The 25305-nt window shown below is 36.6% G+C and overlaps 1 protein-coding gene across 5 annotated transcripts in view; it reads left to right on the top strand.

The window, feature by feature from the left end:
- Positions 1-25305, top strand: part of LOC149774338 (exportin-T-like) — a 191602-nt gene that overhangs the window by 116342 nt on the left and 49955 nt on the right. For all 5 annotated transcript variants that reach the window (XM_089945416.1, XM_089945418.1, XM_089945414.1 and 2 more), the window contains 3 exons: positions 9781-9900; positions 17977-18071; positions 22254-22419. In XM_089945416.1, coding sequence (XP_089801542.1) covers positions 9781-9900; positions 17977-18071; positions 22254-22419 — 381 coding nt within the window. The remainder of the gene's footprint in view (positions 1-9780; positions 9901-17976; positions 18072-22253; positions 22420-25305) is intronic.

Raw genomic sequence — 25305 nt, 5'->3', positions numbered from 1 at the left:
GTGCCTGAATAAAACTGCTAAAATGTCTAAATCAGTATAGAACTTGGATCAAGGATGTGACTGACATGAAATGGAAATCAAACTACTTTGCCCGGTTTGAATCTACTTCACTACCCTAGGGTCATTGTTCCACTGTATCAGTATGGAATGGAGTGGATCATTGACCCTCAGCTAGTGAAGCTGTCAGGACTAGACTGTGTAAATAGTTGTCAGGTTTCTATTGTAAGATAGTAATGGATTGTTATATTGTGTGTCATAATATGCTTTCATTGACATGGTATATTATATACATTACTAGCAAAATCTATTTATATGCAGCCCACAAAAAAGAGCAGTATTGTACCAACCTCTATGCTTGAAACTGAATAAAGAGTGCATACAGAAAACTCTTACACTTTGTTCTGTATATCTACCCCCAAGTACTAAATACAATCAACCAATCAGATCTTTACAATCTTATTGAACTGTTGCCAGCATGTTTTGTCAACTTAGTGAATTTAACAGCCACCATTGACTTCGGGGTTGCAAAGATATCAGTGCCTTTGTTTCAAAACACAGTCTTTGCCTTTTTATGGACAAGTCATGTCCAGAGCTACCAAATAATCCTTCTCAGACTTTGATTTGTGCATCTTCCATCAATCACTTTCAGTTGACTTCTCTTTGTGCTAGTAACCACTAACTGTATACTTAAGTAATACGCCAAAACCTCCAAGGCTAGGCCAGGAATGGAAACTGAATATGGTAGACTGTAAACATTTCACTCTGTGGTTTAAATTTGCAGACTGTAAACATTTCACTCACTTTATAGCTTAAATCTGGATGTTTACATTTGAAAAATGTAGTGGATCTATGATACTCTAATTTACTAAAATACTCTAGAATGTGTCTGGGAGTTACATTATCTAAAACTTTGGCAAGTTTTGAATATGTCCACAAGGCATGGATTGATGATGCCAGCAAGAACATTATTAGCAAATGGAAAAAGTTCCATTGAGATATCAATCCAATAACTGAAAATTTGAAATCTCATACTGGTAACTTCCTGCCATGGCAACAAGGAAAGGACTGTATTGACCCTATCTCCCTAACAAGCTGTATTTGCAAAACAATGGAATGAACAATCAACGACAAACTGTTGGTGTTTTGGATACAGAAAACGAAAATGTCAGTTAGATGCCAGAGAAGCACAACAGACTATATAATCAAATTTTAACTATTTATCAGAGAAGTTTTCGTAAACAAATAAAATATAGTAGCCATCTTTTTTTACTTAGAGAAAGCTTTGAGACCACATGAAAGTACAGCATAATGAGTACTATATTCAATCTTCACTTAAAGTGTCACCAGTTTATATTTCTATCTGAATTTTAAAGTGTCACCAGTTTATATTTCTGTGTGATTTTTAAAGTAGGCACCAGTTTATATTTCTGTCTGAATTTAAAGTGTCACCAGTTTATATTTCTGTCTGAATTTTAAAGTGTCACCAGTTTATATTTCTGTCTGAATTTTAAAGTGTCACCAGTTTATATTTCTGTCTGAATTTTAAAGTGTCACCAGTTTACATTTCTGTCTGAATTTTAGTGTCACCAGTTTATATTTTTGTCTGAATTTTAAAGTGTCACCAGTTTATATTTCTGTCTGACTTTTAAAGTGTCACCAGTTTATATTTCTGTCTGAATTTTAAAGTAGGCACCACCATTCTAATAGCTAATCTCAAGATACAGGTTTACTGCAGGGCAACCTATTTGCCGGTCATTTTTATAAATTGCAAAGTTAACAATATAATGAAATACCTTAATCCAGGAGCTGATTGGTCATTATACAGCAACGATTTTCTCCTTCGAATACATTCCCCAATCACATTATGTTAGTAGTATTAGCCCGTTACCTCGTGAATCAATCCCTACTAAAAACGAAAAACATTTTATCCTGTCTATTTTTGGCTAGACAAAGGGCAGTAACTCTTGCCCATTAATAGTTTCTGCTTTGATTGTTTCTTTTGTGTCGTTTCGGCAGAATATTAATTTAAATGATCTATATTCAATTTCAAAGCATGGAAGTCTGCCATTATTCCTGCTTTTTTATATTATGCATACATTGTTTCTGATATACAGCATCTATAATTTGTAGGCAGTGGCAGTCAAGGCTGCCGAGTTAGATAATTTATACTAATAGCTAGTTAGTCACATACTGATTTGCTAATCGGTGCTTTATTTTCTCTCTTCTTGTGTCATTCAAGGAGGAATGTTCACTACATGCATGACATGCATGTGCACAGAACTTGTGTGGTTCTTCATTGAAGGAAAGAAAGATGGAATAAAGCAAGGGAGACAACCTGTGGTTCGTGGTTGGCAATACTGACACATTTGGGAATATTCCCACATTTTAGGCAGCCCAGGTCACATAAGCCTCCCTGCACATCCAAGCATGACCTTCGTGGTACATGGGGTTAATGAGAGATCGATTGGATCGATAATAATAATAATACTGACACCATGGTCACAACATTATTAGGTGTCCAGCTGACACTGGCACCCAGTCAGCACCAGCAGTCCAACCGACACTGGCAGTCCAGCCAGATTGTTCGTATGGTATCATATCATTACCATACCAGAGATTTCAGTGAGAAATCTGTCAGTGCAACCATGCCTTCGGTGCTTCCAGCACCAGTGATTTCCAGACACTTTGTATACATCCAGCACGCAAGCCGACCACATGCCATTCACACCAAATCCATAGAATCAGACTTACTGAACACCTACACTTGGGAGTCGATGGCCAAGTTTGCTAGGGTATTTTACCAGGGCTGCTCACCATACCATGGCCAACGTTTTGATGGGTCCAGCCAGTCTCTTCTTGATATAATGTGTCACATGTGGGTGATCCATGTCATTCCTACCATATCATACCCTCCCTTTCAGGGTGACCATGTTCAGGTCCCCGTTGCTCTTGAGGAAGATAAGAGGGAAATTAGCGGCAAGCAGTTTCAGGTACTGCCCCTCCTTGCCACTCTGTCCACACAGGCATTTGGAACCACCCTGTTCCCATCCATGTGAAGGAATGTACGATTTTGCCGTAAGTCTTACGAAAATTACCCATAAAATACAGACTTACAGCATAAAAGCAAAAACTACTGAAAAATGATCATTGCCGAAAAATCCAGAAAATTTGTTCATCCATGTTTGATTTGGATCCAGGATTTATATTAGAAGTAGTGAAATTGGTCAAGATCGAGATTAACTTTACAGCAGCACATCAGATGCTTAAACTGCACCTATTTGTTCACGTGAAGCGATTGCATGATCAAACTGTGGATCATATAAAAAAGTTTTAAAATGGTGTCCAGCAAGCGATGCATGTTTAAGATGAAAGAGAAAATAAACCTCTTGAAAAGTGTTTATAATCAACACAGGAAAAATAAAAATGAATATTCAACTTCTTGTGAATAAAAGCTGGAAGGGACACAATTATGTTTATTGGACATCACCTGCCAATTTGAGTATGACTCATGGCAGAAAATATGATTGCCATCATCATGTGAAATGAAAGAAGAATTTCCAGAAATTAATCAAGTTGAGAGACAGCAAAAAGCCATTGAGCTGCATAGGGTTTGGAACTAAAATTTGTACACTGTACCATTGGTAAATAAAGTCTACGCATACTTTACAAACTTTTCAATTGGACATAATGTTTTTTGTTGCTGTACTTTCCGAATACCAAACTTTTAATTACATTTTCCAGCTTTACAATAGCAGTTCATGTTATTTTGTTACACCTTACTGAACACTGGTCAAACGTATGGAAAAAAATCAACTGCCTTACTGAGACGGACTTGTCAGGGTTGGCAGGTCTGCCTTTGTCTCCCCAGTTCCAGACAAAACAGCCTGGGCGTGAGATGCACTGTCAGCCATTTTGGAGGGGTTGTGGGCCTCTGCCACCCCTCCTACGGGGCTAAAGTTGTGGGGCAGGATGATTCTGATAGCCCCTCTTTGCAGGGACAAGCCCTGTATCACCGATCTACTTTTCCTAACAATAATACACCCAGGAAGATTCCAGCCAACCCAAATCGACCGCCCTCTTCTTCTATACACTTGGCTTTTACCAGGTCAACCTTGCAAGTCAAACAATTCTAACCTTCAGTTGTGGAGAGAATCTCAAGAGTTACCAACTATTTCGTCCTTCAGCGTGCCTCTATCCCTCAACTGGCCAACTTTTCTCTGGCTCATTTGTCTGAGGAGAAACAATTAGGTCCCAGTCACTACCAAAGGCTATTGTCCCATGATATTGGACACATTCCAGCATCATGGCAACTTGTTTTTGCAGGATAGAGACCTAACAGATCTTTTAGATAATATTGGTCTCTTCAACCAGGATCCATTATTTTGTCTCCAAAGGGATCCAGTCCTGGGTTTTAACATCATATAATTCAAACCCCTTCAGACTTCATCGCTAAAGTCACTATCATACAGACCATGTTTTTGTTAGATTTAGCTTCTTCATGCAGGATAAGAAGGCTGCATAACCCTTTATGTTGACCCAAATTCCCTTCAGTTCGGATTGGAGGATTCATTGGTTCTGATGATACCATCTGGCTTCATAGCCCAAAATAGGTTACCGTCTGTCAGTAGTCAATCATCCCTTGCTTGCTCTCTTCCATAGCCAGGTCAAGAACAGCAATCATGCAAAATCCTGTTCTTGCTCTCTAGCACCCACTTGCAGCACACAGAGGTATGTCATGGCACATGCAAATGATGCTTCATTCCATTGGGAGCCAGAACACAAGCCCTTTTTCGGGGCTGAAATGGGTCGTACACTTTGTGTACTCTTATGTCTCACAAGATCAGAGTTGCCTCTTGTAGCATACTGCTTTGAAGTTTCAAGCAATCTCTGTGAGCCATAACACAGGATATCATGCTTCTCAGCCTTTATTCCTGGCTGAAGTGGGTTGTATGCTTGGTGTACTCTGACATCTCACCAGATCAAAGTCACCTCAAGTAGATTACTGCTTAGAAGTCTCGAGCCATCTGTGTGACCCTCAACTTCAAAAGCAACATTTTGAACTGAAATATTTTAGAAGCTGTTTGCTGGCATGCAGTCAACCTTCTTGAGTTTTACCTCAGAAACTTAGCATTGCAGAGACAAACTTTGATCTGGTAGGGCTGGTGGCAGCAGCATAGACAGCTACCGTGTTATATTTATTAGTGAAAATTTTTGTAGATGAGAAGATTTCAGTTTCATCTTCTCAACCATATAAGAGTCCCACTTCAAAGGATCCCAGGCTGTGCTGCTTGTGTCATTAGGAGAATGGGTTATCTTTCATGTGGGGAATCCCACCACTTATCTCCAGAAGGATACCCAAGGTAGAGGTTGGATACTTAGCATCCCCTCCTCCTATTGCTTGATCTCCTAACACAATGTGATTGGGGAATATATTTGAAGGAGAAAGCACATTTTTATGTAAATTATGTTTCACTGAGAACACTTGCCTGATCACATTACTTAAAAACCCTCCCAATCACCCCATCATGCAAGCATCCATGTTAGTGTCTTGCTGAACTAAAAATTGGTGACACCTGGTGGTATCAGGGTGAGGTGGTTGGCAAGAGCTACTGCCCTTTATCTATATAAAATAGACAGGATAAGACGTTTTTCATCTTTAGTAGGGCTGGATTCACTAGGTAGCAGGCTAATATTCCTAACGTAATGTGATTGGGAAACCATTCTTGAAGAAACAGAGGCCCCGAGTGGTCTAAAGCGCGGTCACTGCCATCTCACCTCTGTCTGCGTAGGTTCGAGTCTCGGATTCAGCCAATGTGGATATGTGAGAAAGCTTGCCAGTAGCTTCTCAAGGGTCAGTGGTTCTTTCCGGGGTTTTCCCTCGTTCTTCCTCCACCATTAATACTGGCCGCCATGTATAGCCTATCGTGTGCTGAAAAATGGTGTTAAACCCTACAACAACAACTTGGAGAAACATAATTTATAAAAAATTGTGCTATTTATTCAGCATCCACCTCAGGTACAGGAGGTTACAGGACCGAACCATGGCCAAGTCATACCAAAGACTTATAAAAATTATACTAACAGCTGCTTCACAAAGTACTCAGTATTAAGAGGTTAGTGATGGGACTGGTTGGCCTGGTGTCAGGATAATGTGACTGGGTGGACATCATGTTACAGGTCTGCGGTATCACTATAATCTGCCATACTGCAGACATTGTGGTGATATGACTGAATTTTTTTTAAAGCTACTTCAAAAATTCCAAAGACACAGACACACACACACACACATACACACAGCTATACCTTAGAAAGTATGCTTACTGTTGAATGCCTAAATGGAGGTTCAAAATGGTCAAAAGAAAATTGGTTCAAAAGGACAATTACATACAATTCATGATTACCCAAAACACTTATCTTGATATTTTCTTATCTATGTTGTGGAGGAAACCAAATGGTTTTAACTCATTTTTTACTATGAATATTAGATACCTCTGGGACCAATCTCAAAAAGCCCTGGATTAAATACAAGTTATGGCAAATACAGATTAGAAGGTCTTATTCCGTTTGTACAGGACTTCATTAAGATTCAGATTGTATTACAGCACATTTGTGTATGGATCAGCTCACAAGTCATTACGGCACATTTGTGTATGGATCAGCTCACAAGTCATTATGGCACATTTGTGTATGGATCAGCTCACAAGTCATTATGGCACATTTGTGTATGGATCAGCTCACAAGTCATTATGGCACATTTGTGTATGGATCAGCTCACAAGTCATTATGGCACATTTGTGTATGGATCAGCTCACAAGTCATTATGGCACATTTGTGTATGGATCAGCTCACAAGTCATTATGGCACATTTGTGTATGGATCAGCTCACAAGTCATACCTGCTGATGCTTGATCCAATACAAAATGAGGAACTTGGAGTTTTTCCGGGACTATTTAGATCTTCCTTTACAGAAAACTTTTGTGTCAAGGCAAATGAACCATCACTTTATCTCAGACAAATAAATTTAGTTTTTCAGTATACTTCCAAACTATCCTCTGATCCATCTAATCCCACATATTACCGTATATACTTGCATATAAACCAAATAATTTAGGAAGAAATAAAAGCCTGGAAGATTGGAGGTGGGCCAAGGTCTAAACTTCAAAAAAAAATTTAACAAATTTTGTTGACGACTGTAATGGCTGTAAATCTTGGGGCACGAAAAAAATAACTTTTTCTGTGTCCAAAGATTTATATACCTGTGAAAAAAAATACATTTTTGTTGTCCCAACACTTACTGAACTTTCATCAATTACTTTGATGTTTTTCTTATTATTTTGAATGTGCATATTTTCTGATTTCAACAACAGAAAATTAAATAAAGGTAAATAAAGACTTCATAATTCACAGGTTGGTTCAAGTTTACCCAGGAGACCAGGCTGTACCAGTACTTTGATGTTTGACTTTATTTTACTCCTTAATATTAGCATGATTACCATAGATGTTTAAAATGGGGTGTCGCTTAAATCAAAGCAAACTACAACTCAGTTTTTACAGTATTACGGTAAATTTCACATTATTTCTGAAACTTTATTTTTGTATTTTGTAAATCTTGGGGCATGAAAATGTCATTTGGTTTATCAATAAGGTTTAGTGCAGTGGTGCCTATGATTTGAATCCAGGGGATGTACTTCATTCAGCACATGTTCAGACCTTTATGGTACATGTGGTGGCACCGTTATGTAAATGTGCTCACTAGCCTAAATACAAGTGTTGAACCAATCCCTATTATTGTTTATTTTTGTCATACAAGGATCACATTCTAATGAGTTATGTATTTACAATTTCAAGGCAAAATGAAAACCTAATTACTGATGCATTGATATAAAAAATATTAATATAATAATGCATAAACAAATAATTAACTAGCGTCACAAGGGAGAGATACTGTTACAGCAACTTGCAAATGCTAAATTTTTGTCATCATCTGATCAAATTATACACAAATCTGAATTAGAAAACAGACAATTAAATTCATTTCTTGACTTTTCAGACAAATTATATTAACTTCAAACATTTCTGTGTAGTAATCATACATGCCAACCCCAACATGTGTAATACCAGATCTTGTGCACCTGGAAACTATATTTCATTCCACTTTGTCATCTTTAGAACCAAATGCCTATTCCTGTACACTGTGAAACCAAATTCCGTCCTTCATATTATGTCAGATTTGTTACACCCAGAAATGATATTTTATTTTGCTTTACGGCATCTTTGGCCCAAATACCAGATCTTGTACACTAAAACCAATTTTCATTTTACTTTATGGCATCTTTAGACCCTAATACCAGATCTTGTGCATATGGAAACCATATTTCATCCCACTTAGTTATCTTGGGCCCAGATAGCAGATATTGTACACTCAGAAACCATATTTCATCCCACTTTGTCATCTTGGGCCCAGATACCAGATGTTGTACACTCAGAAACCACATTTCATCCCACTTTGTCTTCTTTAGGCTCAAATACCAGGTATTGTACACTCAGAAACCAAATTGTATTCCAGTTTTATGGCATTTGAACCCCAATACCAGATTTGGTACACCTGGAAATTAAATTTTATGGCATATTTAGACCCAAATACCAGATCTTGTATGCTTGGAAACCAAATTTCATCCCACATATTATGGCATCTTTAGGCCCATATACCAAATTTCATCCCACATATTATGGCATCTTTAGGCCCATATACCAAATTTTGTACACACTGATACCAAAATTTCATTCCATGTATGGCATTCACATGTACTCAAGAAGCAGTAAAAACCATCTTGCCAATGCAGACAGTTCTAAAGATAAAGACAAAGTTGTTGCTGTCTTTGCAATACCCCAGGCACCATCTTTAAGGAGCTACCAGATAAAGTCTCAGTGTTTTCCACAGAAATTACAGGTTTACTATAATCTTTGAACTACATTGAAATCTCACAAATAAACAAACAACTTTTTGAATTCCCATTCCACAAGGAAAGGCTCGCAAAACCATACATTCTCATCCTTTAATATCCCAAATCTTGCCAAAAGAGGTGATCTGTTAATAATATCTGGAAAATGGTGTTGGCTGCATAATCAGATTGGTATTAATGAAAGGGCAAAAAAAGCAATTGCCCTGCAGTCGCCCATTTTTGACTGGAAGATTCCATATACTGACTTCAAATATTTATAGAAATTGGCATATTCTATGTTCTTGGCCAAAAATGTAATATGGAAAACCCACTAACAAGTTTTGGAACATTTAACTAGTCATTGGAGAGTTCCATCCCTCATATAAAACAGAACAGAAAGATGAGATGGTACTGTACTGATCACATATAGGATAGACATACTTGTCCCATGCATACTTCCTGTAGGATATATCTGTACTGGAGTGCATACCTCAACAGTGCCCACTGACATTAAAAATTCTTGTCATATGTATCGACTTCCATCCATTGAGACAGAAGTACTTTGATGTGAAAATTAAGAAACTTCTTGGTAATTTACCATGATATCAAATCTTGAACATTTTGTAGAAATGCCTTGGGATACTTTGTAGCAACTTTCAATTAATGAATTAAAAAGAAAGATTCACAACCCAAGATACTTTAATAGCATTTACTTGAAAGAAAGTTGTAAATTTAATAGAAAATGCAGTGAAGAAAAGTATCAAAAACTGTGAACATTTCTCCTTAATGTATTAACCAAACAAGAAAATTATTTACAAGGTACAGTTTTATTTTCTAGATGCTAAAGAGTGGAGTGAGCTGTCATGGACACAAGATAGTACAGCTTCAGTATTTTGAGACAGTGGTTCGTTATGATAGATTCTTCACCTGTGAGCCACTGTACATTCCAGATACTCTGGTGAGTGGTATGCCCAATTGTAATCGGGAGAAAAGGATATTTTGGTTTAGCTTTGTTAAAGTTTTAACCATAATGCCTAGTGAGCTTATGGTATGGTCTTAGATCCATTTTCATCTGATATGCATCCATAATTGTTTACATTTTTAACTTTTCTTCTCAGCACCACTTGACAGATTTAAACCAGATTTTTGTCCAAGTGGATCCTGGCATGAAGGGCTTTCAGAAATTACACATATGTCAGTCAGCCATCAAATATGTCCACTGTTATCAAAAATAGAAACAGCATTTAAACTATTTCTTTTCCAAAAGTGCTTTTCAGAATTTGGTCAAATTTAACAGAAAGCATCCATGCCCAATGGCTTTTAAGTTTTAACAAATGATACTGATCTGCCAGAATTTCTAAAAATGGAAAACCCTTTAAACCACTTTTTCTCAAAAAGGACTCAGGTTTAGAGAAATGATGCCAATGTACCATATAATGTGGCCACCATTACTAAAAGTATAAACACCTTTACATGACTTCTCAAAAACTGCTCAGATGATTTTAGCCATGTTTGAAAGAAAGCATTCTGGCTTGAATTGCTTGCAGGTTTTGTACAAATGATCCCAGTCCACATAAAATATTTGCATGGTTTCTAAAAATATATTTATTGCAACTTTTAATGACTTTATCTAAATAAACTGCTCAACAAATTTTGACCAGATTTTACATGAAGCATCCTATCTGAAAGTCCTAAAAATTAGCACAATCTACCATTAAATATGGCTTTCTATACTAAAAATGAAAGCAAAAGAGAACATTTAAATAACTTTCATCTATATAAAAAAAGCTATGGTATTTAACTACCTTTGAGAGATAAAGATATAAACAATAGAAAAACCTTGAAACAGTTTTTTTTAGCATATGCAGTCAGCATCCACTGATATTTTATACAGTTATAGTTATCACTATGTTGATATGTCTGCTCTGTGTCCATAAACAAATTTTGTTTTTGGAGCACAACTCTCAAAACTTCTTAAGGCATTTGAATAAAATATGATGCATATATGAATAAATTTATGTTGTTATTGTTGTTATGGGATTTAACACCATTTCTCTTCACAAGATAGGCTTTAAATGGCAACCAGTATAACTGGTGGAGGAAGAACCCAAGAAAACCCCAGTAAGAACCACTGATCCACAGGAAGCTACTGACAACTTTCTCATATACCCATGTTGACCAAGCCCAAGACTCACAGCCATGTGGACATACTTGAGATGGCATTGATATGTAATGAAGTTGTGTATAAATGCCTTTGAACCTTTTTTGCCTTCAATCCTTTTGATGTTACCATGGAAACAATGTCTTGGATAAGCGGTATATAAATTAAGGATACTTGTCAATAGGATACTTGCTTAAGTGTTAAACAAGTTGAGCATGGAAGACCATTATTAATAGCAGTGTTTACATAAGTGGGGGAACAGGTTGCTATATGAGCCCTGCATTGTATACATGAAATACATGTGGGAGTCACCTTGTAATATATGCAGTGCTTGTTCTGAGAATACCTGGACAGCAATACTACTGAAAGCAGCAGAGTGGAAAGAAAGGAGGTCAAAATCACGAAGGGACAACACCGATGTCCTCAGTCTCCACAACAAATCCAGTCCTCAGTCTCCACAACAAATCCATTTCCATAGCAATCCTTGTGAGGGATGCTGGGTGCCAGCCACACACCCCCCCCCCAAGTTCATCAGGTGAAACCCACAACCACAGCTGTGTCACGGTATGGATAGGATACAGACAGTTTCAGCCATTGTTGAATCGGGTGCATTGTCTGGTGCAGGAGATAACAACACAACTCCTTACGTACTGTGCCCCTCTTCCCATCACTTGCTTCAACGGATGCATTGGGGGAATATTCCCCCAATTTTATGCAGCCCATGAGGCATAAGTCCCCTGCATGCCTGAGCATGGCCTTTGCAGCTGTAATTCAGGGCACATGGGGTTAATGCTGGATCTATTGGATCCAAATATTCATACTGCTGCACCATTACCAGCCATCCTGACACCAGCATGGGGACCTTTTCCTCAAAATGGTCCAACCAAACAGTTTATTCGGGGATAGAGGTCTGTCTGTCTTGCAAGGCAGTCGGTGTCATATCAATACTATACCATACTTTTAATTGGCACCACATGGCCATTTTGTGCTTAGATGGGTTTTCACCAACAGACTTCTTGTGATGTCTCGTTTTTCTTGGATGAAAATGAAGCCATTCTTACAGCCAGTATGCCAACAAGATTGTTTCAACATTCAGAAATGTTATCAGTTACAGTTATCACAGGTTTTCACTGGATGAAATGATGCACACAGGCAAGTGTCATCTTCGGCAAAAAAATGCAACCCGGGCTGTTGCCTATATCGCCCACCCCATATGATGGCCCTTGTATCAGTCTGTTATTTCTGTAACCCCTTACCCAAGTCCCTTCATATTTAAAATATCATCACATACTCCACTTCATTCAGTGTCACCAATAATGGTCTTGGCTTCTGCCCTAGGGTGATGTCATGAGGCCAAGAATTGCAATGCAGCAAGTATTTGGCTAAAGTTGTTCTTTTCACTGTATTTTGTATAACTAGTTCATTTCATGTTTTTTAAGGTTGTATCAATGCACACGGACCTTAGAGTTTTGCTACTCCTACTCCTGGGTCAAGTATATGGGTGAAGCCATGGGGGTCAATAAATAGGACACCATCAGGTTACAGTTTTTGATTTGATCTCATATGTTGAAGTCTATTTTATATCCCATTCATTACAAACTTTTAATATTATATGATCTAGACACTCCAAATTATATTAAAATTGGGATTTCATTGAAAGACTGCTTGTGATGTCTGGTTCATCCCAAATGAAAATGGTGATTTGACATGGAGTATGGTAGCCATCTTGAATATTGTTATTACAGTTCATTTTGGATGGATGGTCATATCATCATGGAGGTTTCACCAAAAGACATGATTGTCTAATTGGTCCTACATAAGAGTTGCATCAATATACCATTGAAAATAGTCACTTTGGAAAGTCATATTGACATTTAATTTTCACCAGAAAACTTTATATTCTGTCTAGTTGATCCTTAATGAAAATTATGCTAATTTGATGTTCATTGTAGTGGCAATATTAAACATCAGATCAATTGCCATTAAAGCTGTACATCAATATGGCCACCACATTGGCATCTTGAGAAATCTTTTAATGCTACCCAAGAATGGATGGTCATTTTGACATGGGGTTTTCAACAAAAGACATCCTATGACGTCTGATTGGACCTATATAAAAATAGTGCCAATCTAACATTGAATATTGTCACCTTTGTTGCCATCTTGAAACCTTTCTTATAGCTACCCTTAAATGGAAAGTTGTAGTGTTATAATGCTCTTTCCATGTAATTTAATATGCTGTTTGCTTTGTCCTGAATGAAACTAATGCCAATCAAATATGAGCACTATGGCAGCCATCTTGAAAATATTTGTATTACTCCTTCTCCTGAATCGATGTTTATATTGATAGGGCTTTGGCATCAGAATTGTTCTTGTGATATCTAGTTGGACCTAAATAAAAAACTTGAAAATCGTATTATTACTACTCGGATGGACATTTCAGCACAGGGTTGTCACTAAGAGTTCTTATAGTGTCCAATTGGTCTAAAAGAAAGATTGTGCTGATCTTGAAAATAATTTTATTGCAGAAGATTATCAGAGATGGTTCAACACTATTCATTTTGTCTTCTTGGATTCATGGAATTTTTTTCAGCCCATCAAGCATCAGTCCCTTTGAGGAACTTTTGTTTCTCCAACATTTCAACAATAAAAAATGTGCTCTAATTCACTTGATAATTGGAATGTTTTATGAACCTCAACGTCCCGATCTCCATATACCATTGTTGCTCAAGGTTATATTGCTGTGTGGGTCAAGAAGTAGGATATAGTTTACTGTCTTACAACTCCAGCTTTTGAGTTATGCCTTTGGATGAGACCATTGGTCAAAAAGCTGTATACTTTTTGGATAATTTTTGTTTTGTTGTTTACTCTTATATGAAATAAACAAGAGCATTATTTATTATTGTAGTATCATTTTTTTTCATTGGGTTCAATTTTTGTGGTTTAGTATTTTTTTAAAAGACATTATCCTGGGTAATTAAAGTCATGGTTTTGCCTGTCGAAGTTTGCACGAAGTAGGTATTTACTTTTGTAATTTCACCTCTACTAATAAAGAATACAAAAGACAAAAATCTATTACAACACAAATGGTGGTCACTTGAATGTTTAAAACCATACTATCCATGTATTAGGACAAATCAATGACCTGACAAATTCAGTAGTTAAGTGTTGTCATCTGAATGACTGCCATCAGATGAAGTCAAAGCCACCAAAGTGCCAAAATGAAAGATAGTGGGAGCACTCTTTTGTTTGTAATTGCCTTGTGCACACAAGAACTTCAACCACTACGCTTGGCAATGAATAAAGAGTTTGAAGAAGAATTAAACTCATACTTCACAGCTGGTATGCTAAACTGGTCATGGAGGACATGATGGAGAAGGAAAATGTTACTGGTGATGATCAGTGCACTCTATTTGTGAACCTTGCTGTCTCATTAATCATGTCAATGCACGCTGAAGGGATTATTGCAGCTCATGCAACAATGAGTCAAAGATTGGACCAAATTATCCACAGATTTGAGATAGGTTGACTTCATTCAGCAATTTGGGGATTTTTTTACCTGACAATCATTTGTGTGTACCATGAGACTTAATTAACGTGATGTCGATATGGTAGTTTTTCTGAAAATCAGTGAAGTGCAAGCTTCAATACTCTGCTGTAATTAGTGCATGCATATATATATATATATATATATATATATATATATGTATGTATGTATGTATGTATGTATGTATGTATGTATATATATATATATATATATATATATATATATATATATATATATATATATATATATGTGTGTATATATACATATATATATATATATACACATATATATATATATATATATATATATATATATATATATATATATATATATATATATATATATATATATATATATATATATACACACACCACTCCCTCGATAACTCGCGCACATCGGGGTCCAGAAACATCGGCCGCACTGTAAGTGAGGCGCGAGTTATCGAGGGACCTATAAAATAAGCCCAAAACCAATAAAGTGATTGACGACATAACGGAGAAATAAGGGGGAGGTGTAGACAGATTATACTGTTGAATACTCACTTTATAATCGTTCTGAGATTAAATGTTAATAAATATCTCTTCATAACGGTGTACTTTATTATTTCCTCATAGGACAACATTAATTTCAGGATAAATTACAGTATATTGAGGTGATCATCGAAAACATTATTCCACGTGGTTTCCGTTCGCTTAACATGTGTACCACTTCACACATTGTGTACTACGTCACTAATTTTTATGTTGAATTGGATACATTCTAGTTTTATTCTTTGATCCAAATTAGACATTTTTTTATATACAAAAGATTGACTCTTTTCGAGAAACAGTGTCGATCGAACGATAGATAGATAAATATTTTTGAATGTGATAGAAGTAAAATGGAAAACAAAAAAAAACAAGGGTTAATCAGTACTAACATATTTAATTGGTCTACAAATTTAAAACAACGTAAATTAGAACAAGTTAATACTTGCCGTTTGTGCCACGCTTGACAAATATCAATTCACTTTTTGAAAAAAATAAGTTATTTTTTTTGTGTGTGTGTGTTACTCCTTGGTTTCTCTGCCGCCGAGCAAAATCCCTCAGATTTCTCAACTGCATGAGCTTTACGTAGTCAACATTTTGGGTCTCCAGCCACCTTATGGCAATATCAAAATATTTGATTGCTTCCTGTGCAGAGGGGTGGGGGTGTGCAAAATCTGCGTCTGCATCACTGTCAACACTTGTGTTACTCCAGTTAGAATCGTCTTCTGCTGCAAATTTGTTCGCTATAGAAATAATTATAGTTTCATCTGACATGTTTTCAGCTGTGGGGCAATCATTGTCAGCACAAATCCACTCCTCCATATCATCAAGAGAAACGCCCATCTCAGGACCATGAGTCTGTACGAATTTCTCCCAAACAGCCTTGTCATTAATGACATCAGTTTCACTGAAACATTCGAAGTCACTATCATCGTCATTGTCTCTGTTACTGTTTTGCTTTACGTCAAAGGTAGCTCCAAGACCCTTAATCCAGCACCCGAGGTCTCTTGTAATCAATTTTTTTTTTTAATGCAACAAACACTTCCCCAAGTTGTTGATCAAAACAAAGCCGGCATGTACATGTAATTAGGTTCTCACAGAAGTACTCACGGGTTTCGATGTGACGGTTGATTGACTCTTTTCATGTTTTCAATGAACAGAATATGTTGTGATTATAATGTTTACACTGAAACGGAATTAAAGGATTAGAACGTGACTTTCACACAGGAAGACGTTTAATTGGTGTTTATTTCATTCTCTGTTGCCACCTGTTAGCATTTACCAGAAGTTTTCATTGATCGCTATTTCACCAGACTGTTTATTTACAGTATACTGACAACTATTTATCATAAAAACTTACATAATATATGATATCTTTAAACAGAGGTCTCGCTAGGATTTCAAAACTGGGTCTTTCTGCCTCTGAATTCAATCACTAAATCTCACTCGGCCGCTAGTCAAAGCCTTTGAACTAGCTGCCTAGCTGTTGCATCATGTTCTTTTTTTTTTTTTAATGTACTCTTATAAAATGGCAACAGTACATCAAAGAGTCTTTCAGTCACTGAATTCTGTCATTGTAAATATCAGCACAGTTAACTGATCAACACATTTTCCCACAAAGCAGGTGGCTGAAACAGGACCGGCAAATCTTTGAATTTTCCCGCGCACCTATTACATGCGTACGGAGGACTCCCGCCTCAGTGATTTTCTGCCACCCAGATCAAAAAGTGGCGTCCAAATACGTGTAATTAAGCGTTTTCGAGATCTCTGGAATTAATTCTTCTTTAGAACTTGCAAATTTCAAAATATGGATTATATTTTTGCGGTCATTAATCACCATTTTCGATGATAAAACAAGCAATGTATCAAGGTTTAATTTATCAATTCTTATCGTAATTTTTTCATGTTCAGCATATTTTAAAGATATTTTAAATACATTTTCTCTGGAAAAAATCGGGAGCCAAGACGGACATTGCGTTATAAGCGGGATCGCGAGTTATCCGGGCGCGAGTTATCGAGGGAGCAGTGAATAAAGATACACCAGACAGAAAGGAAAGTGCTATCCCTGGATTCTGTAGAGGAATGCTTGATATTAGTAGGCAGAATCAATACTTTAATACAAATAATACTATCATACAGGTTAGAGAATTTTTAATTCATTCTCTACAGAGATTTGAACCCGGTCCGCATATAAATGGCACCCATTGCCTTGCCTGCACACATGAGCCCATATTCCCTCAAGACTAATCACACATTACCAAAAAATGACATCATGTTACATGTCTGCGACATGATGCCCCAGTCCTAGGCATCACTGTAAACTGGCACACGTCAGACATCATAGTGATATAACTGAAAAATTGTTAAAGCTACGTTAAAAATCCAAATCACACACATACACACACACTCATTCCATGTATCTCATTTGTGTGCCATTAGAATTTGTAGTTGTAGTAAGATAAATGAGCAATTTGTCAGAAGATATTTGACTTGCTAGCATCTCTTATTTGATATAGAAAGCAATGTTCTTTTTTATATGGTTTTATGTCATTTATGCCATGTCACAGTGGCCAACATTTCGTTTGTCAGGATCACATTAATCTAACTTCATTTTCTGCATATTAATGTTTACAGTAGTTGCTGGTGATTACTAACAGTTTCATTAGGTGAGCTATATAATTGTTGATTAATCTACATTCATTTTCTGCATATTAATGTTTACAGTAGTTGCTGGTGATTACTAAAAGTTTCATTAGGTGAGCTATATAATTGTTGATTACATTCTGATTTATTATGCAGAGAGCTTTCTTGGATGAGAGAGGGTTTCATCATCCCTCACCTCAAGTTCGCAGTCGTTCAGCTTACCTCTTCTCCAGATTTGCAAAAACCATTAGGTAAGAGTATGAACAAAACAAGTACCATCCTGTTTGGTAATTACCTCATTTAATGAAATGAAGATAGCATTTAATATTTTTTGGTACTGTATCCACACAAATCAAAATACTTCGTAGAGCAACTGCAGCATGTTATATATAGCAGCTAGAGACGCTGGTGGAAAAGCAACTGCTATATGTTATATATAGCAGCTAGAGGCACTGTTGGAAAAGCAACTGCTGTATGTTATATAAACCAACTAGAGATGCTGGTGGAAGAACAGCTGCTATATGTTACATAAACCAGCTAGAGACGCTGGTGGAAGACTATCTGCTATATGTTTTATAAACCAACTTGTGATGCTGGTGGAAGAGTGGCTGTTCTTTGGTATTTAAACCAACCAGAGGTGCTAGTAGAACAACTGCTATATGTTATATGTAGCAACTAGAGATGCTAAACTATAAGATGAACAAGTACAACTTTGTTGTAGTCAGGTTTACATCTTATTGATAAACAGAAAATAAGAAAACTACATGCAATCAGCAGCAGGTAAATGTGTACATTAGGATACGTATATGTAGGACAAAGGTACTTATATATGTAAATATATGTATATGTATGAATAAGAAAAAGAAGCCAGGATGAGATGAAAAGTTCATTTCATATTCTTATTTGAAAGCATTGATACCTTGAAGTTCCTTGATTGGTAAATTGCTTAATATTAATGATATTCAGCATTTTAAATACAGTAGTCCCCCTCTTATAAGGCCACCCCTAATGCAGCAGGGAAGTGGCCTTATAATGCGGGTGGCCTTTCTAGAGGGGGATGACAAATGCGAATAGTAAATACATATGAAAAAAGTCACAAGTACATTTAATTTTAAATATTTAATATTTTAATTAAAAAATCACATGCATGATATGAAATAAATGTAAAACAAACTTTGTCATCATTTGCAAAAGAATGCTATGAATAACCATTGACAGAGTTTTAAAACTGTCTTTATAATTATGTTACAGTTCACATCACGTCACTTTGTTGGTAACAGTCTAAAAAACAAACCAGTCTCAACACATTAAAAATATCCTTGCTGTCATATCCCGTGCATATATCGTTTAGTCTTTTGTTCCAATCTTCTACAACTTCATTATTAACATCAGCTGATTCACGCTAATGACAGAACACTTGATATTGTGTCGCACTTGAAATCTGTGCAACCATCCGTTGCTTGCGGTAAAGTCGTCATATCCTAGTTCAACTGGCAAAATTTTCGCTTTTTCTTGGCTTTCAAATCAGGATACAAACGTCTCTTGGCTCAAACAATCTTCCTTTCTCTGTCCATTTTACCTTTCCACTTCTGCAGAATTGTTTCATTATCTTTCACGATATTGTTTATCTGAGTCTTCCCGACGTTAGTTTTCTGCAAGGATCCTCGACAACCCCCCCCCATCAGTTGAATTACTTTCACGTTCTCCTCTAAACTGAGAATTTTTATTTTCCTCGATGACATGTTGATCTTTTTGCAGTAAGTTATTCATTTTGCCAACTACAATACTGATAAAACAATTTTGTATGCTTCTAAACAAATTGCCATGTGTTTTTAAAGGAAGTGATCTTGTCACGTGATTCGTTAGTCGCAGTCTGGTACCCTATTGTTTTTATACATTTCTTGAAACTAGGTGAGAGAAGCCTAAACGGGCTTCGATATGTACCGTTAACATCACGCAGATTTGACCTCGCGGCCGCTAGGATTCGTAATTTTGACAATTATTGTCAGTAGTAATAGCCACTGATTACCGAAGTGAACAAGCTCAACATCTTACTAAGGGAAGCCATAAAGGCTAGTAAACCATTTTCCTTCTAACTTTGGTATTGTACATCGATACTGCCACTTCTCAGCTGTTACTACTGTTCGATAATTGTATTCTTAACAATTATCAGAGTGACTAAACCGGACATCTTATGATAACACAGCAATAAGGCTAATTGGATTACATGTACGTACCCTTTTGTATGGATTAAAATTTGAGTCTTTCTCTGTTTTTATTTGGCTTCTCGTGAGGCGTAAATGATATAATATTAACCTTAGTGGTAAATGTACTTTACTCAACACTTCTTTCAGTAACGAAAACCTGACATCGGGAAACAGAAATCGGATTACTTAACACACGTTATGAATACAATACTGGTTCTGGATACATATTCAAATAAAATTCGGCCGCTTGTGAGGGGTAAATTTTATGATTTTGTACTAATATGCTGGCCGCTGGTTGCGTTAGGCGGGTGGCCTTTCGCGAGGGGTACTTTTTAACACAAACTCGTCGGTGCCAACGAATTCTGGCCGTAAGGAGCGGGTGGCCGCTGGTCAGGGGGGCCGTTCAAGAGGGGGACTACTGTAGTATATAAGCACCTGCCATTTTCCAGTAGTTTGGTTTAATGTATTCTGTCAGTTCCATATATTCATGCCAGTAAGTGTTGAGCTGTTTTCAAATTACTTCCAGTCACCATATGCTGCTGCTGTTGTAGTCTTCTCTCATTGTCTTGATCAGTGTCTAATCCATATGAATCACTTTTGCCTATATTTATTATGCTCACATTGCATGTGTATTTTGTCTATATTTATTATGCTCACATTGCAGGTGTATTTTGTCTATATTTATTATGCTCACATTGCAGGTGTATTTTGTCTATATTTATTATGTTCACATTGCAGGTGTATTTTGTCTATATTTATTATGCTCACATTGCAGGTGTATTTTGTCTATATTTATTATTATGCTCACATTGCAGGTGTATTTTGTCCTTATTTATTATGCTCACATTGCAGGTGTATTTTGTCTATATTTATTATGCTCACATTGCTGGTGTATAGTCTCAGTTAATGACTTGCTTTTGCCAGTTTCTGAAGCAGTGAGATCCACATGCTAAATATGAAACAAAAAATTAGATTCTGTTTGATCCACTCTTTTTAACATATGAAATGCTTTTTTTACATCAGTTTAACATTTAAGTGCCTAATCTGGTGTTTAACCTGGATGTTCAATCTGTAATTTGATATCACAACTAAAGGTGTATTCAGTTGCTGTCATCTTGTTTATTTTTTTAGATGCACTAAAATCTAACTCGTATAAATCTCAGTTTGCTGTGAATTCTGTTAAATCTGTACAGCTAAAATATATCTAAAAAGCAGAAAAGAGGGGTATATAATAAATAGGATATCACACTGGAGTTTTCTCAAGTTACTGCCTTGATACATCAGTAAGCCAGTTGAAACTCATTTCTTTTCACCAACTTTGGAACAAAAATGTGGGGGCCCCGAGTGGCCGAGTGGTCTAAAGCGCTCTCCGTTATGGATCACTGCCATCTCACCTCTGTCTGCGTGAGTTCGAGTCTCGATTCAGCCAATGTGGGTATGTGAGAAAGCTTGCCAGTAGCTTCTCATGGGTAGGTGGTTCTTTCTGGGGTTTTCCCCGGGTTCTTCCTCCACCATTAATACTGGCCGCCATGTATAGCCTATCGTGTGCTGAAAAATGACGTTAAACCCTACAACAACAACAACAACAAAAATGTGTAGATTTGTGTATATATGTCCACCAACTCTGTTTGTTGTGCTGCTTGCATTTGGTCGTTGCCTGTCCATATTTCTGTTTGTTTTGCTGCTTGCATTTGGTTGTTGCCTGTCCATATTTCTGTTTGCTCTGAGTACTTTGGGAGCAAATTTGCACAAGGACAATTCTATTTAGAGAGGTGAAATTTTACTTGCGTTTTGTATCCATATGTAGATGACTTGATTAGATTTTAAGGCCAGTTCAAAATTTGGTCTTCATTTGGGGCATATATATTTTACAAACAAAATTCTAACTGTTATTGAACCTGAATAAGTGGGCAGTAAATAGTATTAATTTCATTGCATGCTACATGTGTATAGCACATCAAAGTTTGGTCTTTTTGACTTGCTTTCCATGGTTTATTCCATAATGCCTATGAACCTCAAATGTAAATACCTTTTCACCAAATTCTCTCAAATTTGTAAAGTGAGTGGATCAAGGAATGAAATGTCATGCACAAAACTTTGGTCACTTTGTCCTATATTCCAATGTCCAATTGTTTATTCAACATAATTTGTGCTACAGAAGTCTTCACTTACTAATGACTTATCTTCACGTCAAATAAATATGATGTATCTCTCTCCCACTGATAGGATTCACCTTCAGAATTACCTGCCAGAGATTTTTCAGCAACTGCATGACCTCTTGGTGCTGAATACGCCAGAAAATGGTTGTCAGACCCTGCTGAGTAATGAGGACCAGCTCTTCCTGTATGAGACTGTCAGCACTCTCATCGTCACCAGCAACTTTCCTCCTGAGGTAGGAGTTAATGTCGGCTGTATGTAAAAGGAATATAGGACCTACATAAAGTGTCCATCATATGTAATATTTTATAAAAATTTAGTTCAGTAATGTTTACTGTTATGAGAGGCTGCCAGAGAAATGGAAGATATTAATACATTATATGTCTGATGGATATGAGTTTGAGATTATATTTATCTTTGAGTTAATGATAATAATAATAATAATGAGGACTTTGTATAGCGCCTAATCTTTAGAAGCTCTAAGCACTTTACAACATTAGACAACACCTATAACAGAAAAAACATAATATAATGATATGATTACAAAAAACAAACACTATGAAATTAGAAAACATAAAAAACATGCTGAAAATATTTAAGGTAGGAAACATTATTAGGTCTTTAAGTTTGTTCTTGCAGTCGAAATAAGTGAGTTTTAATGACAGGTTTTATGATGTCAGTAAATATGCAATAAAATTAACTGGGGGGAGGGTGAGAAATATCCATACTGTTCATCAGTATCACTAAGTGGCAGTAATGGCACATCTCTTTATGGATTGGTGTCATGCCAGCCGTCAGATGGAGCATATATGTTTTGATATCTGTCCATTTGTCCAAGGAAGAAGTCTTTGAAATTTGAAGCCTAAGGTCAAGGTCATTGACAGAAAGAAAAATGGCTTCAGCACAAAAATCTCAGTTATCAACCATATACTTTCACCAGTGTTTCTAAATGATTTGCTTCTTGGTAAGATTAAAACCTATTCATTCTGGCATCCAAGTATCTTAACCAAAGTCTGTGGAGGGCTTTCATTTAATGTACGGAAGAGGCCTATTTTGGCTTGTGTCAGGGGCTCAAAGAAAAATATGTTCTGCCGAATAACTTTTGTTTTAGAGTGTGTTTCTTGACCAAACTTTGCAATACTTGCACTTAAGTAATAAAGAAACCCATAGATTCTGGGGTCATGAGTTGAAGTCGTGGTAAATCTGAAAAGAAATTAATGTTTTCAGCAGAACAAGTTTAGTTCAAGACTGCATATCTTGTCCAAATGCATTCATAGAGGCATAAAGGGCTATTAAACTCCACCCCAAATAAATTTCCAGTTTGATTGCTGTGTTGAACTTGTATCAATATCAGATATGGTTTTGGAATATAAATTGAGTTAGGAATGTTATGCTGCATTGTAATGGCTGTAAATGATATTGCCAGGCATGTAAGATGTTGTTCTTTATAACTTTTAGAACCTTGTGAAATTAATACTGCAGTAAAGCTCCAGTGACCTAGTGGTTGGAGCGATTGCCTCAGATGCGGGAGGTTGCTGATTCAAACCCCAGCCGAGTCATACCAAAGATTTACAAAAATGGTACTAACAGCTGCCTCGCTCAGTGCTCTGCATTAAGAGTTTAGTGTTAGGACTGGTCGGCCTAGTGTCATGATAATGTGAATGGGTGGGACAACATGCTACATGTCTGCGGCATGATCCCCCAGTGCTAGACATCACTATAAACTGTCACACTGCAGACATTGTAGCGATATGACTGAAAAATTATTCAAGCTATGTTAAAAATCTAAATCACACACACACACATACTTACATTTGTTTAGCTTTACCTTTCTGCAATGGAAAACCTTTATCTATGCCAGATGTACTATCCTCAAATTCTTGAAATTCTTAAAGACATACTTTGACCCCATCTAAATCCACATCACAGGCCCATGCATAACAGTACATCCTCATTCTTTGTCTGGACAACATATTTATCAACACATGGAAGAAATGCTCACGTAAAGAAAAAAATACCAGAGTTACTTTTCTGTATCAGGATCTGATATTCGTAGTTGATGCTTCTCTTGTTAGAAATATTATATGAATAATGTCTAAGATTTTCAATTATAGAAGAGTAGTATGGATATTGATTGGCTGATGCAATCCTTTTTGTCTTGATAAAAGAGTATTACGGATATTGATTGGCTGATGCAATCCCTTTTGTCTTGATACAAGAGTAGTACGGATATTGATTGGCTGATGCAATCCCTTTTGTCTTGATACAAGAGTAGTACAGATATTGATTGGCTGATGCAATCCCTTTTGTCTTTATACAAGAGTAGTACGGATATTGATTGGCTGATGCAATCCCTTTTGTCTTGATAAAAGAGTAGTACGGATATTGATTGGCTGATGCAATCCCTTTTGTCTTTATACAAGAGTAGTACAGATATTGATTGGCTGATGCAATCCCTTTTGTCTTTATACAAGAGTAGTACGGATATTGATTGGCTGATGCAATCCCTTTTGTCTTTATACAAGAGTAGTACGGATATTGCAAGAGTAGTACAGATATTGATTCGACTGATGCAATCCCTTTTGTCTTTATAGAAGAGGAGTACGGATATTGATTGGCTGATGCAATCCCTTTTGTCTTTATTCAAGAGTAGTACGGATATTGATTGGCTGATGCAATCCCTTTTGTCTTTATACAAGAGTAGTATGGATATTGCAAGTGTAGTATGGATATTGATTTGGCTGATGCAATCCCTTTTGTCTTTATACAAGAGTAGTACGGATATTGCAAGAGTAGTACGGATATTGATTCGTATGATGCAATCCCTTTTGTCTTTATACAAGAGTAGTATGGGTATTGATTCAGCTGATGCAATCCCTTTTGTCTTTATACAAGAGTAGTATGGATATTGATTGGCTGATGCAATCCCTTTTGTCTTTATACAAGAGTAGTACGGATATCGATTCAGCTGATGCAATCCCTTTTGTCTTTATACAAGAGTAGTACGGATATTGATTGGCTGATGCAATCCCTTTTGTCTTTATAGAAGAGTAGTACGGATATTGCAGGAGTAGTACAGATATTGATTTGGTTGATGCAATCCCTTTTGTCTTTATACAAG

The sequence above is a fragment of the Sinohyriopsis cumingii genome, unplaced genomic scaffold (assembly GCF_028554795.1).
Source record: "Sinohyriopsis cumingii isolate HCF-2022 unplaced genomic scaffold, ASM2855479v2 utg000349l, whole genome shotgun sequence".
Classification (NCBI taxonomy): domain Eukaryota; kingdom Metazoa; phylum Mollusca; class Bivalvia; order Unionida; family Unionidae; genus Sinohyriopsis; species Sinohyriopsis cumingii.
The sequence above is the reverse complement of the archived record's forward strand: the minus strand, read 5'-3'. Positions and strand labels throughout refer to the sequence as shown.